The sequence below is a fragment of the Panthera pardus genome, unplaced genomic scaffold (assembly GCF_024362965.1).
Source record: "Panthera pardus isolate Hobbes unplaced genomic scaffold, ASM2436296v1 HiC_scaffold_8, whole genome shotgun sequence".
Lineage (NCBI taxonomy): Eukaryota > Metazoa > Chordata > Mammalia > Carnivora > Felidae > Panthera > Panthera pardus.
Genome location: NW_026527013.1, coordinates 3826304 through 3843153, shown reverse-complemented (window position 1 = coordinate 3843153; position 16850 = coordinate 3826304). Strand labels below are relative to the sequence as shown.

At 58.8% G+C, this 16850-nt stretch overlaps 1 protein-coding gene across 1 annotated transcript in view; it reads left to right on the top strand.

The window, feature by feature from the left end:
• Window positions 1-16850, top strand: part of PTPRS (protein tyrosine phosphatase receptor type S) — a 97915-nt gene that overhangs the window by 61331 nt on the left and 19734 nt on the right. The window contains exons 8-12 of the mRNA XM_053898225.1: window positions 2528-2797; window positions 4221-4802; window positions 5760-5893; window positions 6149-6293; window positions 15874-16179. Coding sequence (XP_053754200.1) covers window positions 2528-2797; window positions 4221-4802; window positions 5760-5893; window positions 6149-6293; window positions 15874-16179 — 1437 coding nt within the window. The remainder of the gene's footprint in view (window positions 1-2527; window positions 2798-4220; window positions 4803-5759; window positions 5894-6148; window positions 6294-15873; window positions 16180-16850) is intronic.

Below are 16850 nucleotides of genomic sequence, written 5' to 3'. Positions count from 1 at the left end.
GGCGGGCAGGCCAGACCCTGTGTTCTGCTGGGGGTGGGGGGGCACCTCCCTGGGAAAGCCACAGCCCTCCTCCCTTTCAGACCCCGATTTTCAGCCCCACACTCATTCCATGTGTTTTTGTTTTTGTTTTGTTCTTTTTTCCTTCTTGCTTCTGGGGGTTGTGTTTCCGAGGGGATTTTTTGTTGTTGTTCAGTTGGGTTTTGTTTTTGGTTTTTTTTGAGGTTTTTTGAGTTGTTTGTTTGTTTGTTTTTTTTTTTTTTTCCTTTTTTCCGCTTTGTTCTTTCATTTGTTTCTCCTGGTTTTGCTTTGGACGTCGATGCCGTTTTCTGTCCTTGATTAATTAGCTCCCCACACTCATCCCCCATCATGTTCTGTTTCCATGACAACGCAGCGTCGGGCATCCCGCTCGTGCCTCGCTGTGGATGCCGGCGGCTGGCCTGGACCGCGTCCGCTGGCTGGCCAGACCCCGTTCTCCCTCTGACTCCCCCCCCCCCCCCCCCCCAGCCCTGCCAGAAAGCCGCCCCCCCATCTCAGCGCCCCGCCCCTCACCCCCAGTCCGTCTGCATGGCCCCTCTGTCTCCCCCCACCCCTACCCCCCATTCCCCCCCTCCAGCGATACCTTCTACGGCCTCCATCCTGTCTCCAACGTGACACTGGACTTTTCGTGGGGCTTCCTTTTCCGAAGGGCTGCCGCCGCTTTGCTCTGCCTCCCACCCCCACGGAGCTCCCGCCTCCTCTTTGCCTCCATCCGGATTCAGGGAGCAAGGGTTGGGACTTCCAGCTCGGAACCCCAGGCTGGAAGAGCGGGAACCGGTTCCCCCCGGAGCCCCCTCCTCTGTTAGGGCAAGTCAGGCCCCTGCCAGCCACCCCCTGCCGACGGCAGGTGACATCAGGCGGGGCAGGGTGCCACACGTCACTTCGTGGCCCCCCCGTGTGGCCTTGTCGAGCCTCCAGTCTGTCCTCTCTCTAGTGCGAGACGAGACCCCTTGACCTACCCGAAGCTGGGGACCCACCCGCGTGGCTGGAGGTCCCGCGATTCTTAGCCAGGGACGGCCTCTTCCTGGCTCGAACCATCTGCTGGGCCAGCCCAAGTCCTTCGGGCTGCAGTTAGTTACACGGCTCCTGGGGAGCAGCCACGCCTTTCTGGAAGTTCAGGCGTCCCGCTAGCATCCGCACCCCGCCCCCGCCCCCCACCCCGAAACCCGTCCAACTTCCGAAAATGGAGCCCCCGAAATGCTTCCTGCCGCCTTCACGGTCCGCGAGGTTGGGACAGAAGGCTGCACCCGCTTCCCCCGCTGAGAAACGCACAGAACATGTCCCTGTTTTCTCAACGTTCAAGCTCATTCCCTCGTTTTATTATTATTATTATTATTATTATTATTATTAATATCCTATTCTGCCAGGGCTGTGATGTGACAATGTGACATGTCACATTGGGTCACATCCGCTAGAATTAATATGCAGATTGCAGTGGGCCCCCTCCTCCCTCCTCCTCTGTCTCTGCCCCCCTCTCTCTGGGCCTCTCTCTTCCTGTTCTGTCTCTCCCGTGGCTCCTGTCTCTCGTCTCTGGCACCCACGAATGTGCACCGAAGGCCCCTGAAACCAGGCTTCTTCCTTGCATCACCTCTCTGTCCCTCCTTCTGCCTCTCTCTTTCTCTCCCTCTCTCTCTCTCTCTCTCTCTCTTCCTCTCTCTCTGTCCTTCTCTCAACCAACCTATTTTGCATGCTGTTTGTGATTCTGAGAGCTGCATCTATCAATGGAAACTTGTCAGATCCGACAGAAGCTTTTAGAAGGGTTTCTATACCCCAAAACCACAAAAATTTCATTAGAGTTTCTCATCTTTTCCTTGAGGGCCCCCCCCCCCGGGAAGTGGGCAGGGCCCCCGAGTCACCGGAGGGGACGAGGGTGGGGGGCCGAGGTCCCGGCCCCCTCTGCCTTCCAGCACCGCTGGTTCCCGTGACCCCCCTGCTCCCCGACGTCCTCAGAGCCCCCGCCACCTGCAGCCTGAATGTTCCGCAGCTCCCCGCTTGGGGGAGCGGGTGGAGGGGCTGCTCCCCGAAGCCACGTCTGTCAGCAAAGATGAGAAACAGCTGATAAATTTTTGTGTTCGTAACTGTGCTGTGACCAGCCACTCTGGTCTCTGAAACCCTGTTGCTATGGAATTAATGCTTTGTGTCTCTTTTATTATATATCGATATATCTCTCTATATATTGTTTGTGGAGTACCTTCCTTTGAAGTTTTTGGTTTCTTTGTGTTGGAATTTGCTTTTTTAATTTGGTTTTTTTCTTTTCTTTTCATTTGGAAGAAAAAAAAAAAAACAACTTCAGCTGGGGGGAAGGGAACAGCCTTGTTTATATTTAAATTGTTTTCCGCTTTTTTTTTTCCTTTTTTTCTTTCTTTCTTTCCTTCCTTCTTTCTTTCTTTCTTTCTTTCTTCCTGCTTTTCTTTCTTTTCCCCCCTGCATCCCGTCTCCCCACCCCCCACCCTGTGCATCTCGCTCCCACCCGCCCGCCGCCCACCCCCAGTCCGCCGCGTGGCCCCGCGATTCTCCATTTTGCCCATGAGCCACGAGATCATGCCAGGCGGCAACGTGAACATCACCTGCGTGGCCGTGGGCTCGCCCATGCCGTACGTCAAGTGGATGCAGGGGGCCGAGGACCTGACGCCCGAAGACGACATGCCTGTGGGGCGGAATGTGCTGGAACTCACAGACGTCAAGGACTCGGCCAACTACACGTGCGTGGCCATGTCCAGCCTGGGCGTCATCGAGGCTGTGGCCCAGATCACAGTGAAATGTAAGTGTGGCCCATGGGGCACAGGGAGGCCGAGGTCATCCCTGGGCCCCGGGCACAGGTCAGGGGTCCAGGTAGAGAGCCTCTGAGTTACCGTTCCGGCTTTGGTCATTCGCGGCTGGGAAGGGGACGCTTGTTTTGTGAATGGACGTCTATCGGTTTTCCATTATCCTGGGCCCGGCCCCGTGGACTGAGGCAGGGTCTTGTGCCGAGCAGAGACCCCGACGTGTGACACGCCCAGGTAGCCAGACAGCCAGGATACAAGTTGATCAAGACTGTGATGGGGACCGTGTGGCCCTGTTCAGACCCCCCAGAGTCGAGGGTCTCACCCCCCCCCCGGCCCCCCAGAAAAGTTAGGTCAGAGAAAGATTAAAAGTTGAACAGGAATGAGCCAAAGAAGTTGAAGAGTGTTTCTAAGAAAAGCAAACAGCCTGTGCAGACTCAGAGAGCTGGAGCTGGGACAGGGGACCGCGGGGGTCTCCTGATGGCTCAAGTTTGTGATGAGGTTCAGAGGAAGGTGCCCCCAAATCGTTTTCTAGCTCTAGAACAGGGGCCAGCAAACTACAGCCTGCGGGCTGAATCTGGCCCTCCCCTTGTTTTTTATAAATAAAGTTTTATTGGCACATAACCACACCCAGTCATCCATGCCTTGTCGGTGGCAGCTCTCCGGCCTGCAAAGCTCAAATAGTTACTGTGTGGCCCTTTGGAGGCGGAGTTTGCCAAGCCCTGTCCTAGGGCCATGGAAAACATGAGCATCGGCTGGTTTGTTGGTCATCTTGCTGAGCGAGTGAGCCTCTCCTGGGGCCCGTGTGGTGTAAGAACTTGGGACGAGTGGGAGAGAAAGGCACGATCATCTAGGTGCTAGGAGCGTACAATCGTGAACAAAACTCCGGCCTCTGCTAAGCACTGGGCGAGGGTGCCTGCGGCCTGGGTGGTGCGGGAAGCTTTAAGGAACGAGAAACAGCTGGCCGTGTGGCCCTCTGGGGTTGGAGCATTTCAGGTACAGGGAACAGCAAGTGTGCTGTGGGAACAGACAGTGTGGCTGAGCAGAGTAAACCACGGAGACCGGGCACCAGCAATTTCAAAAGTCAATGTTTTTCTTCAAGAGTAAATTTTTTTTTTTTTTAAGTCAGCATTTTCAGCTTTATGGGCCACGTGGTCTCTGCTGCAGCCCCCCCCCCCAGCCCTGCCCCTGTCGCGCGAAAGGAGCCGCCTGTGATACGTAGGCGCGGCTGTGTTCTAATAATACTTTATTTATAAAAGCAGCTGCTGGTCCTCGGGCCATAGTTTGCCGAACCCTCCTATAGATGGTGGGAACGGGGGTCACCGGGCCCGGGGGTCGTTGGCGAGGAAGTCAAGGCGCAGCGAGGGCCTTCGGGCTCCACAGCCAGGGTGCCTGACCTGTGACCGTGGCTGCCACCCACAGCTCTCCCCAAAGCCCCGGGGACGCCTGTGGTGACTGAGAACACAGCCACCAGCATCACCATCACGTGGGACTCCGGCAATCCAGACCCCGTGTCCTACTATGTCATCGAATATAAATCCAAGAGCCAAGACGGGCCGTACCAGATCAAGGAGGACATCACCACGACGCGTTACAGCATCGGGGGCCTGAGCCCCAACTCGGAGTACGAGATCTGGGTGTCGGCCGTCAACTCCATCGGCCAGGGGCCCCCCAGTGAGTCGGTGGTCACCCGCACGGGCGAACAGGCCCCGGCCAGCGCCCCGCGGAACGTGCAGGCCCGCATGCTGAGCGCCACCACCATGATCATCCAGTGGGAAGAGCCCGTGGAGCCCAACGGCCTGATCCGGGGCTACCGGATCTATTACACCATGGAGCCTGAGCACCCCGTGGGCAACTGGCAGAAACACAACGTGGATGACAGTCTGCTGACCACCGTGGGCAGCCTGCTGGAGGACGAGACCTACACTGTGCGCGTGCTGGCCTTCACCTCCGTGGGCGACGGGCCCCTCTCGGACCCCATCCAGGTCAAGACGCAGCAGGGAGGTGAGGGGCCTGGGGGAGGCGTGGCCTCTGCGGGGGTGGGGGTGGGGCGGGGACAGCGGGATTAGGGGCCGGGGTCCTGTGTCCCCGCAGCGCGCAGCTGGCTGGCTGATGTTGCCCGGAGGCCCGCAGCTGGTTTATTCACCGCGGCGCGGGGTGCTTTCGGGTATTTTCGTGCTGGCGTCTCAAAGCAGGAGGTCGTCCCAGAAAGCCCCCGTTTCTCTCTTCTCTCGGGAAATTGGATTTGGCGAGGCCCCGGGGCTGTGATGGGACATCCAGACAGGTCCCGGCGGCCGTGTCTGAGTTGGAGAACTGCGGTTCTCCGTTGTCCTCGGAGAGATTGAAACTGTAAAGGGGAAACGCATGAGCTCAAAGGCAGCGGCTGGCGGCCTGCCCGCCCAGGCCACCCACCGGGCAGGGTGGGGGTGGGGCATCCAGGTGTCTGGGGCCCCAGCTGTCCGCGGGTTTCTGGTCCTTTCCTTACGGGCCCAGGTTTCAGGACCTCAAGTCCAGAAAGACCCAGCAGCTGTCCAAGTGCAGGGACGGGAGCATTGGAACTGCCCTTACAGAGCGGGCACAGGACGAGGGGCCATGTTTCGAAACGTCCCCACGATTTCTCTGCCATTTAATGTAGGGGAAGCAAAGAGAGCACCGGCGTGATTTGAAAAGGAGGTTTTTTTTGGTTCGGTTTTGTTTTTGTGTTTGAGGTTTTTTGTGGGGAAATTGAAATTGTCAGTTAGGGAGCTCCTGGGAAAATAAGTAACAGTGGAGAACATTCCAGAAGCATCCAGAACACGATCGAGAGCAGCCTTTCCTTCGGGGCGGTGCTGAGCATCACGGGGCCCTTTTTGGGAGCCTGGGGACACCTGGCGGGTTGGGCACCCTATGGAGTGGACCCTTCCCCAGTCACCCACCAACCCCCCCCCCCCTTTCCCCTCCTACCCTCTCCCCTCCCTGCAGTGCCCGGCCAGCCCATGAACTTCAGGGCGGAGGCCAAGTCGGAGACGAGCATCGGGCTGTCATGGAGCCCCCCACGGCAGGAGAGCATCATCAAATACGAGCTCCTGTTCCGGGAAGGCGACCACGGCAGAGAGGTACTGGGCACCGGCGGGAGAGGGCCGGGCGCGGCGCCCTCGGGTCTCGCCGACTCGATGTCGCTCTTCCTCCGCTCTCGCCCCCCGCCTCCGTGGATGCCGCTGCGCCCCTCTTCCTCCTCCTTCCCTCTGCCCTACTTTCTGCTCTGCTCTCTGATTCATCGACGTCTCTATTCCTCGGTCTCTGCTGGCCTTGTGTCTCTTTCACAATCTCCGTGTCTCTGTCTCTTTGTCTCCACCCGCCACCGCCCCCAGGTGGGGAGGACCTTCGACCCGGCCACAGCGTTCGTGGTGGACGACCTCAAGCCCAACACGGAGTACGCCTTCCGCCTGGCAGCGCGGTCTCCGCAGGGCCTGGGCGCCTTCACCTCCGTGGTGCGACAGCGCACGCTCCAGTCCAGTAGGTGTCTCGCGGACCCCGCCCTTCTCTGCGGGGCCCCGCCCCCACCCGCCCACGCTGACCTTGGCCGGGACGCCGCAGCGGGTGGGGGGGGCGCCTGGCCTCGCGCGTGCGCCCCCACGCGGCGCCGGCGGTTGCCGCGGGCCCCGCTGTGTCCGTCGCCCTGGGGGACGAGGTTCCCCCCTAGGTCGGTGCTCTGGAGGGCCGTGTGAGGCTGTCCCCGCCCACACCCCGTCGTTCCCGGAGAGCCCGGCGCCCAGAGACCAGACGCCTCCCCAGATGGCCCTGCCCCCCAGACCAGGCCCCCCATTGCCAGGGGCAGGAGCAGGAGGGCAGGGGGTGCGGGCTCCAGGAGCTCTTGAGTCCCTGGGGCTCTTTGCCGTGGTCGCCTTTTGGCCAGAACTCTGCAGCCGGCAGCTGGCTCTGGGCCCCGCTGGGGTCCCTGCCCCCGCCCTCCTGGCCTGCTCGGAGCTCAGGGCCTGGACACGCCCCAGATCCCGCTGTCCCGTCTGCCTCCCCTTCTCCCTCTGCCCCTCCTCCGCGCTCACCCCCGCCCGCCGTGGCCTCCGCCGCCGTGGCCCTCCTCCCCTCCCCTCCCCCTTCTCAGTCGCAGAGCACCACCCCAGGCCTTGTTCCGGAAGCAGCCTCGGTGTCCAGACCTTCCAGTCCCCCCCCCCCACCCCCGGATGTGTGCACACAGGGGGGTCACGGGTCAGTCGCGGGTGACAGCAGCTTGGGCCTGGGGGTCCGAGCCGCTGCGGACCAGGGGCCTCGGAGACGCGGCACCCCTGCCCCCCTCCCCCACCCGGCCCCCTTCCCTCCTCCCCCCTCCCGCGTGCCGAGCCGAGAGCTCCGCAGCTCACAGGCGTCTGGGCGTGTTTGTGCGTGAGGCGATCAGTGAGGGTGTCCTGTGGCTTGGGCGGCCACGTGAGAGACCGGCACAGGTGCCACGAAGGTGAGTACGCGCTGGTCTCAAGCAGGTTCACAAAAACGGCCCACCCTGCGTGCCCCCCGGCCTGTGCCCCGCATACCCCGGCAGCTCTGGGCTGCACAGGGTCCACGGTCCCCCCCAAATTTTCCACCCCGTGGCCGAGAGCCACGCCTGCCCCAGAAATGGGGGCCCCGGGAGCTACCTCCCACCGGAGCCTGTCTGTGGGTCCGTCACCCCCGCCCCCCCCCAAGACGTCACGCAGGTTGGGCCGGATTGTGAAGGAGGCGGCCTCCGTGGTCGTCAGGAAAGCGGCTTTGGCCCAGCCACGCGAAACTCCGGGGCGGCCCAGGACAGGGAGCGGGGGAGAAGGGGCTCCCCACTTCTCCCCCCGAGGCGGGTGGGGCCCGAGAGAGCTGACAGCGAGACTCAGGGCCAGGCATGTCCCCCCCGGGGACTGCGGGCTTCTTAGGCTGAACTCAAGGGTAGGTGGAGGCCAGACCGCTCAGCCGTGGGTCTCCCCACACCGTCTCACCTTCCCGCCTCGTCGGCGCCAGTCCGGAACCACAGCGTGCCCACACTGGGGGCCTGCTTGCGTCCGGAGACCCACCCAGAGCTCGGTCTGGCCTTGTAGCTCGGCACTCCGCCACTCCCTCCCTCGTAAGAAAGTCTTATAAGTTAGCAGGTGAAGAGCGGAAGGTAGGTAACCAGACTGGGAGTTTTTTCTGGAAGGCGTCTTTCTTTCTTTTATTATGGTTTTTCTCATCATCATCACCATCACCGTTGTTTCTTATTTTGTTATGATTTTGGTTTTATTTTTCCTCCCCCCCCCCCTCAGCGAATCCATTCCTTCCGGCATATCCCTTGGTTGGTTTTTCCACTCCTGCCTGATTCCCCCAGGCACTTTTGGTTGGGGTGGCTGGTCAAGAAATGGGGGAGAGGGCCCCAAGTATCAGAGGAAGGAACCCCGGTATTTCACTTTAAGTGGGCCCGGAGGGTCATTTTAGTGGACCCTGGAGTGGCATCTGAGACATCTCGTAGCCTGATGTCTTTGAGGACGTCTCTCATCACCGGGTAGCCCCACCACGACCCTGTAAACGCGTGCTCAGTGAACAAATAGGGTTGCCATGATGGTAGGGTTCTATATGCCTTGCCGTGAAGCAAAGCCAGTGACCTCTCTGGGCCTCCCTCTAGGCAAGGAGAATTCTGGAGTCACGGGCAGTTGAGGTAGGGTGGCTCCAGCCGTCCTCAACTGGCCTGAGTGGATAAGGACACAGGCTGAGGTCCGAATCCCCGTCCTCAAGTCAAGACAGCCCCTGGACAACGGCCGAGCCCGGGTTCAAATACCGGCTCTCACCACATGCCCTTGGGAAGGCAGCCTGCTGCCTTGGGGCCTCAGTTTCCTCATCTGTAAAGTGGGAGGTGATCTGTGAAAGGCACCCCGGGTAGGTGGGGTCTGGCAGCCAGGAGATAAAAAAGTGATTATAGAAAAGCAGGCAGATGGGCTTGGACACCCGTTTCCCCACCTGGAGCAGGGCCTGAGGCTGGAGGGGTGATCGCTTCAGCCACTTACAGTGTCTTGAGAATTGAATGGCTAATCAGGGGGGCACATTTTGAGCATAAAGGGCTCAGGGTGTGCGGTGTCCAGAAGACGCACAGACCGTGAGGTCTAACATCAGTAACAGCCTTAAGCCCAGTCTCGTAGCAGATACGCTACGATACAGGTGGGGACTTAGTGTTATTCCAGAAAGCCTGTAACACACACACAGTAGGTGCTTAATATGTGGGAACTATCACTGTTACTTAGCAAAGCCCTTAGCACACTGCCTGGCACACAATAGGTGCTTCATAAGTGCTCTCTTAAACCTAAACACAGATCGTCATGGCGCGAGGACCCTTATTGGCACTCACCAGATGGAAGCTGCTAGTCATTTGCAACAAGCTTACCCTGGTGTCCCCTGCACAGTAGGAACCCCAGACACGGGGCCCATGATCGTTGTTCCGTGAAGCCCCTGGCAGAATGCCTGGCATACAGTAAGTGCTCGATAAGTGGCATTTTCTTCCAAGAGGCTGGCCTTGCTCTGGGCGCATATGCTCAGATAGGAACCGTTGTCAGTCTGACAGGACCTAGCATGGGGTTTGGGGTCCGCAGGTTCTGCTCAAAACGTGAAGTCGTTACCTGCAGAGCCTTTGACACTGTGTGCACACAGGAGGTGCTCGAGAAGGAAAAACTGCTCCGATTTATGTATAAGGCCCTTAGCACAGCACCTGGCACACAGTAGGTGCTTAAGAAGTGAGAACTATTCATGTTCTACAAGGCCCGGAATACAGTGCCTTTTACATCGTAGGTGTTTAGTAGCTGGGAACTCTTGCTGTGCTTTTCAGTAAAGCCTCCAGCCCAGTGCTTGGCACGTAGTAGGTGCTCATTATGTGGGGACTAGTACTGTTTTTTTATAAAGTCCCCAGCCCAGTGCCTGGCATGTAGTAGGTGCTTAGTATGCGGGGGCTAGTACTGTTATCCGATGAAGCCTCCAGCCCGGTGCCTGGCACGTAGTAGGTGTTTATTATGTGGGGACTAGTACTATTATCCGATGAAGCCCCCAGCCCGGTGCCTGGCTCGTAGTAGGTGTTTAGTATGTGGGGGCTAGTACTGTTATCTGATGAAGCCCCCAGCCCGGTGCCTGGCACGTAGTAGGTATTTAGTATGTGGGGGCTAGTACTGTTATCCGATGAAGCCCCCAGCCCGGTGCCTGGCACGTAGTAGGTGTTTATTATGTGGGGACTAGTACTATTATCTGATGAAGCCCCCAGCCCGGTGCCTGGCTCGTAGTAGGTGCTCAGTATCTGGGGCTAGTACTGTTATCCGCTGAAGCCTCCAGCCTGGTGCCTGGCACGTAGTAGGTGCTCAGTATGTGGACGCTAGTACTGTTATCCGATGAAGCCCCCAGCCCGGTGTCTGGCACGTAGTAGGTGCTCATTATGTGGGGACTAATACTGTTATCTGATAAAGTCCCCAGCCCAGTGCCTGACACATGGTAGGTGCTCATTATGTGGGGACTAGTACTGTTATCTGATAAAGCCCTGAGCCCGGTGCCTGGCACATAGTAGGTACTCATTACGTGGGGACTAGTACTGTTTTCTGATGAAGCCCCCAGCCCGGTGCCTGGCACGTAGTAGGTGCTCATTATGTGGGGACTAATACTGTTATCCGATGAAGCCCCCAGCCCGGTGCCTGGCACATAGTGCGTGCTTAGTATGTGGGGACTAGTACTGTTATCTGATGACACCCCCAGCCCAGTGCCTGGCACGTAGTGCGTGCTTAGTATGTGGGGACTGGTACTGTTATCTGATGAAGCCCTCAGCCCGGTGCCTGGCACATAGTAGGTGCTTAGTGTGTGGGGACTAGTACTGTTTTCTGATGAAGCCCCCAGCCCGGTGCCTGGCACATAGTAGGTGCTTAGTATGTGGGGACTAGTACTGTTATCTGATGAAGCCCCAGCCCGGTGCCTGGCACATAGTAGGTACTTGTTATGTGGGGACTAGTACTGTTATCTTATGAAGCCCCCAGCCTGCTGCCTGGCACGTAGTAGGTACTCATTATGTGGGGACTAGTACTGTTAATCTGATGAAGCCCCCAGCCCGGTGCCTTGCACATAGTAGGTGCTCATTTTGTGGGGACTAGTACTGTTATTTGATAAAGGCCCCAGCCCGGTGCCTGGCACGTAGTAGGTGCTCAGTATGTGGGGACTAGTACTGCTTTCTGATAAAGTCCCGAGCACAGTGCCTGGCACGTAGTAGGTGTTTAGTATGTGGGGACTAGTACTGTTATCCGATAAAGCTCCCAGCCAGTGCCTGGCACGTAGTAGGTGCTCAGTATGTGGGGACTAGTACTGTTATCCGATAAAGCTCCCAGCCAGTGCCTGGCACGTAGTAGGTGCTCAGTATGTGGGGACTAGTACTGTTATCTGATGAAGCCCCCAGCCCAGTGCCTAGCACGTAGTAGGTATTTAGTATGTGGGGGCTAGTACTGTTACCCAATGAAGCCTCCAGCCCGGTCTCTGGCACGTAGTAGGTGCTCAGTATGTGGGGGCTTGTACTGTTATCTGATGAAGCCCCCAGCCTGGTGCCTGGCACATAGTAGGTGTTTAGTATGTGGGGACTAATACTGTTATCTGATGAAGCCCCCAGCTCAGTGCCTGGCACGTAGTAGGTGTTTAGTATGTGGGGACTAATACTGTTATCTGATGAAGCCCCCAGCCCGGTGCCTAGCACGTAGTAGGTATTTAGTATGTGGGGACTAGTACTGTTATCTGATAAAGTCCCCAACCCGGTGCCTGGCTCGTAGTAGGTGCTCAGTATGTGGGGACTAGTACTGTTACCTGATGACTCCCCCAGCCCAGTGCCTGGCACGTAGTAGGTATTTAGTATGTGGGGACTAGTACTGTTATCTGATAAAGTCCTCAACCCGGTGCCTGGCTCGTAGTAGGTGCTTAGTATGTGGGGACTAGTACTGTTATCCGATAAAGCCCCCAGCCCGGTGCCTGGCACACAGTAGGTGCTCAGTATGTGGGGACTAGTACTGTTTTCTGATAAAGTCCCCAACCCAGTGCCGGGCTCGTAGTAGGTGCTCAGTATGTGGGGTTTAGTACTGTTACCTGATGACTCCCCCAGCCCAGTGCCTGGCACGTAGTAGGTATTTAGTATGTGGGGACTAGTACTGTAATCTGATAAAGTCCTCAACCCGGTGCCTGGCTCGTAGTAGGTGCTTAGTATGTGGGGACTAGTACTGTTATCTGATAAAGCCCCCAGCCCGGTGCCTGGCACACAGTAGGTGCTCAGTATGTGGGGACTAGTACTGTTTTCTGATAAAGTCCCCAGCCCGGTGCCTGGCACGTAGTAGGTGCTCAGTATGTGGGGACTAGTACTGTTAATCTGATGACGCCCCCAGCCCGGTGCCTGGCACGTAGTAGGTGCTCAGTATGTGGGACTAGTACTGTTACCTGATGACGCCCCCAGCCCGGTGCCTGGCACGTAGTAGGTGCTTAGTATGTGGGGACTAGTACTGTTATCTGATAAAGCCCTGAGCCCGGTGCCTGGCACATAGTAGGTACTCATTACGTGGGGACTAGTACTGTTATCTGATGACACCCCCAGCCCGGTGCCTGGCACGTAGTAGGTGCTCATTATGTGGGGACTAGTACTGTTACCTAATGAAGCCCCCAGCCCGTTGCCTGGCACGTAGTAGGTGTTTAGTATGTGGGGACTAGTACTGTTATCCGATAAAGCCCCCAGCCCGGTGCCTGGCACGTAGTAGGTGCTCAGTATGTGGGGACTAGCACTGTTATCCGATAAAGCCCCCAGCCCAGTGCCTGGCACGTAGTAGGTGCTTAGTATGTGGGGACTAGTACTGTTACCTGATGACGCCCCCAGCCCGGTGCCTGGCACGTAGTAGGTGCTCATTATGTGGGGGCTAGTACTATTACCAGATGAAGCCTCCAGCCCGGTGCCTGGCTCATAGTAGGTGCTCAGTATGTCGGGGCTAGTACTGTTATCCGATGAAGCCCCCAGCCCGGTGCCTGGTACGTAGTAGGTGCTCAGTATGTGGGGGCTAGTACTGTTATCCGATGAAGCCCCCAGCCCGGTGCCTGGCACGTAGTAGGTGCTTAGTATGTGGGACTAGTACTGTTATCTGATAAAGCCCTGAGCCCGGTGCCTGGCACATAGTAGGTACTCATTACGTGGGGACTAGTACTGTTATCCGATGAAGCTCCCAGCCCGGTGCCTGGCACGTAGTAGGTGCTCATTATGTGGGGACTAGTACTGTTACCTGATGAAGCCCCAGCCCAGTGCCTGGCACATAGTAGGTGTTTAGTATGTGGGGACTAGTACTGTTATCCGATGAAGCCCCCAGCCCGGTGCCTAGCTCGTAGTAGGTATTTAGTATGTGGGGGCTAGTACTGTTATCCGATGAAGCCTCCAGCCCGGTGCCTGGCACGTAGTAGGTGCTCAGTACGTGGGGACTAGTACTGTTATCCGATGAAGCCCCCTGCCCGGTGCCTGGCACGTAGTAGGTGCTCAGTATGTGGGGACTAGTACTGGTATCCGATGAAGCCCCCAGCCCGGTGCCAGGCACGTAGTAGGTGCTCAGTATGTGGCGACTAGTACTGTTATCCGATGAAGCCCCCAGCCCGGTGCCTGGCACGTAGTAGGTATTTAGTATGTGGGGGCTAGTACTGTTATTCGATGAAGCCCCAGCCCGGTGCCTGGCATGTAGTAGGTGCTCAGTATGTGGGGACTAGTACTGGTATCCGATGAAGCCCCCAGCCCGGTGCCAGGCACGTAGTAGGTGCTCAGTATGTGGCGACTAGTACTGTTATCCGATGAAGCCCCCAGCCCGGTGCCTGGCACGTAGTAGGTATTTAGTATGTGGGGGCTAGTACTGTTATTCGATGAAGCCCCAGCCCGGTGCCTGGCATGTAGTAGGTGCTCAGTATGTGGGGACTAGTACTGTTATCCGATGAAGCCCCCAGCCCGGTGCCTGGCACGTAGTAGGTGCTCAGTATGTGGGGACTAGTACTGTTATCCGATGAAGCCCCCAGCCCGGTGCCTGGCACGTAGTAGGTGCTCACTATGTGGCGACTAGTACTGTTATCCGATGAAGCCCCAGCCCGGTGCCTGGCACGTAGTAGGTGCTCAGTATGTGGGGGCTAGTACTGTTATCCGATGAAGCCTCCAGCCCGGTGCCTGGCTCGTAGTAGGTGCTCAGTATGTGGCGACTAGTACTGTTATCCGATGAAGCCCCCAGCCCGGTGCCTGGCACGTAGTAGGTGCTCAGTATGTGGCGACTAGTACTGTTATCCGATGAAGCCCCCAGCCCGGTGCCTGGCACGTAGTAGGTATTTAGTATGTGGGGGCTAGTACTGTTATCCGATGAAGCCCCAGCCCGGTGCCTGGCATGTAGTAGGTGCTCAGTATGTGGGGACTAGTACTGTTATCCGATGAAGCCCCCAGCCCGGTGCCTGGCACGTAGTAGGTGCTCAGTATGTGGGGACTAGTACTGTTATCCGATGAAGCCCCCAGCCCGGTGCCTGGCACGTAGTAGGTGCTCAGTATGTGGCGACTAGTACTGTTATCCGATGAAGCCCCAGCCCGGTGCCTGGCACGTAGTAGGTGCTCAGTATGTGGCGACTAGTACTGTTATCCGATGAAGCCTCCAGCCCGGTGCCTGGCTCGTAGTAGGTGCTCAGTATGTGGGGACTAGTACTGTTATCCGATGAAGCCCCCAGCCCGGTGCCTGGCACGTAGTAGGTGCTCAGTATGTGGGGGCTAGTACTGTTATCCGATGAAGCCCCCAGCCCGGTGCCTGGCACGTAGTAGGTGCCACATAATGGTCTATTTTTATGTTTAGAGGGTGGTTAGGATGCCCAGCCCATCCTAGGTGCCGAGTAAATGAGATCTGCCGTTGATCTGTGAAGGACGTCGTGTGGTGCCAGGTACACAGTAGGGGCTCCACGCAGAAGAGCTGTCGTCCGTCACGACCTTGGCATGCAGTAGTTGCCCAATTTGGGCTGTGCGCCCTGTGAGGCCCCGAGCCTGGTGCCAGCACAAGGAAGGGGTGTCCAGCGAGCAGGCCCTCGTGCTGTTACTCTCCAGAGCCCTCGGCATGCTCACTGGCACACAGTAGGTGCTCAGACGTGGGCGCTGTTTTGTCTTCAGTGAGGCCGAGAGGGCGGTCCTAGGGGGAGCCAGCCCTTGGGTGGCCTCCGGAGCCCCCGATTCCAACTGGTGTCCGCCACGTAGGTGTTTTTGCCGTTAACCTACGACGCTCTTTAAAAAACAACAAAACCCGCTTTTCTGTTTTAAGTTTACCTGTTTTGAGAGCTAGAAGCAGGGGGCGGACACAGAGCATCCCAAGCGGCCTCCACACCGTCAGCGCAGAGCCTGCCGCGAGGCTCAGACCCACGAACTGTGAGACTGTGACCTGAGCCCAAGTCGAGACTCGGATGCTTAAGCGACCGAGCTGCCCAGGTGCCCCAAACCTGTGGAGCGCTTCACACTGCCTAGCACACAGTGGGTGCCCAACAGATGGGACCCGTCCTGCTTCTACACTGACCGTGCTATCCCCCTGGCACACAGTAGGTGTGCGCTAAGTACCTCTACCGTTACCCCGTGGCGCCCTTGGCCCGGTGCTTGGCGCGTAGCAGGTGTTCGATAAATAGATGCTTCTACGGCCGTCCTGTGCCGCCCTGGCACCTGCCCCGTGTGTGACGGGTGCTTCGCGACCGGGGCTTTTCTTGCGGGTCTGCGCACACCTAGCCACACGCGCAGCGCGCGCGCACACACACACGCGCGCTCCCCGGGGACTGTGGCCGCCCCCTCCCCAGGGCCGCCTGCGCGCCGGGCGGCGGCGGTGCTGAGCGCAGCGTTCTTGGCCAGCCCTCCCGGCCCCTCCCCTCCCCTCCCCCCACCCGTCCATCTCACCTTTGGTTGACACCCGCCTCTTCTGGGTTCGACTTCCCTTTGGTTTAGTTCTGTTTTGTTTGTTATCATCTTCTGTTTTATTTTCTCTTTCCCATCTTTTGTTTCCCCGCCCCCCTCCCCCCGCCCATCCCGCCTCCCCTCCCCGCCCCCACGTTCTCCCCCCTCCAATAGAACCGTCAGCCCCCCCTCAAGACGTTAAATGCGTCAGCACGCGCTCCACGGCCATTTTGGTAAGTTGGCGCCCGCCGCCGCCGGAAACGCACAACGGGGCCCTGGTGAGCTATAGCGTCCGCTACCGACCGCTGGGCTCGGAGGATCCGCAACCCAAGGAGGTGAACGGCATTCCCCCGACCGCCACTCAGATCCTGCTGGAGGCGCTGGACAAGTGGACGGAGTATCGCATCACGACGGTCGCTCACACAGAGGTGGGACCAGGGCCCGAGAGCTCGCCCGTGGTCATCCGCACCGACGAGGACGGTGAGCACCCACCCCGGCCCACCCCCCTCCGCCTCGGCGCAGCCGGGGCTGGCTGGCGGTCAGAAGGTAGCAGCCACGGTGTCGAGGGGCGGGCGTGAGACCGAGAGCCGTCCCGAGGATTCCCGGGCTCCTCGCTCCCGGGATCGTCCGTCCCCGGCCCCTCCGGGCAGTATTTTCGCCCCGAGCCCCGTGCCTGGGAAGGGGAGCGTGGCAGCCCCGCATTTTGGTCCGGCGCTGGCAAAGCCTGGAAGCGGTGCCTGCTCACCGCAAGCTCGCGATGCTCGCTGGCCCCGGAAACCTAGCTTTTAGGGGACGAGCCGGGATCGGCAGTTCCCTCGGGCTGAGCCGTCCCCGCGGGCAAGTGGGTCGGCGGTGGCGTGCCGGGGATGCGGCCGGCTCCTGGGGCACGGACACCGATCTGTAGCCACGGCCGAGCCCCGTGGTGCAGACGTTCCTGCCGTGGCCGACTTCTAGCTAGAAAGTTCGCGGCCGCGGGGTGGGGTGAGGCTCCGGTCTGGGGTCCGCCGGTAGAAGCCGGGGCGCCGGGGGGGACCTGAAGCAAACAGCCAGTCCAGTAAGACGGCGGCTCCTGGGCGTCGGGAGTCGGGCTTGCCTTCCCGGCCCTGGCCTGCCTGAAAGGTGGGGCCCGCAGCCCCCCTCCGCCCCCCACC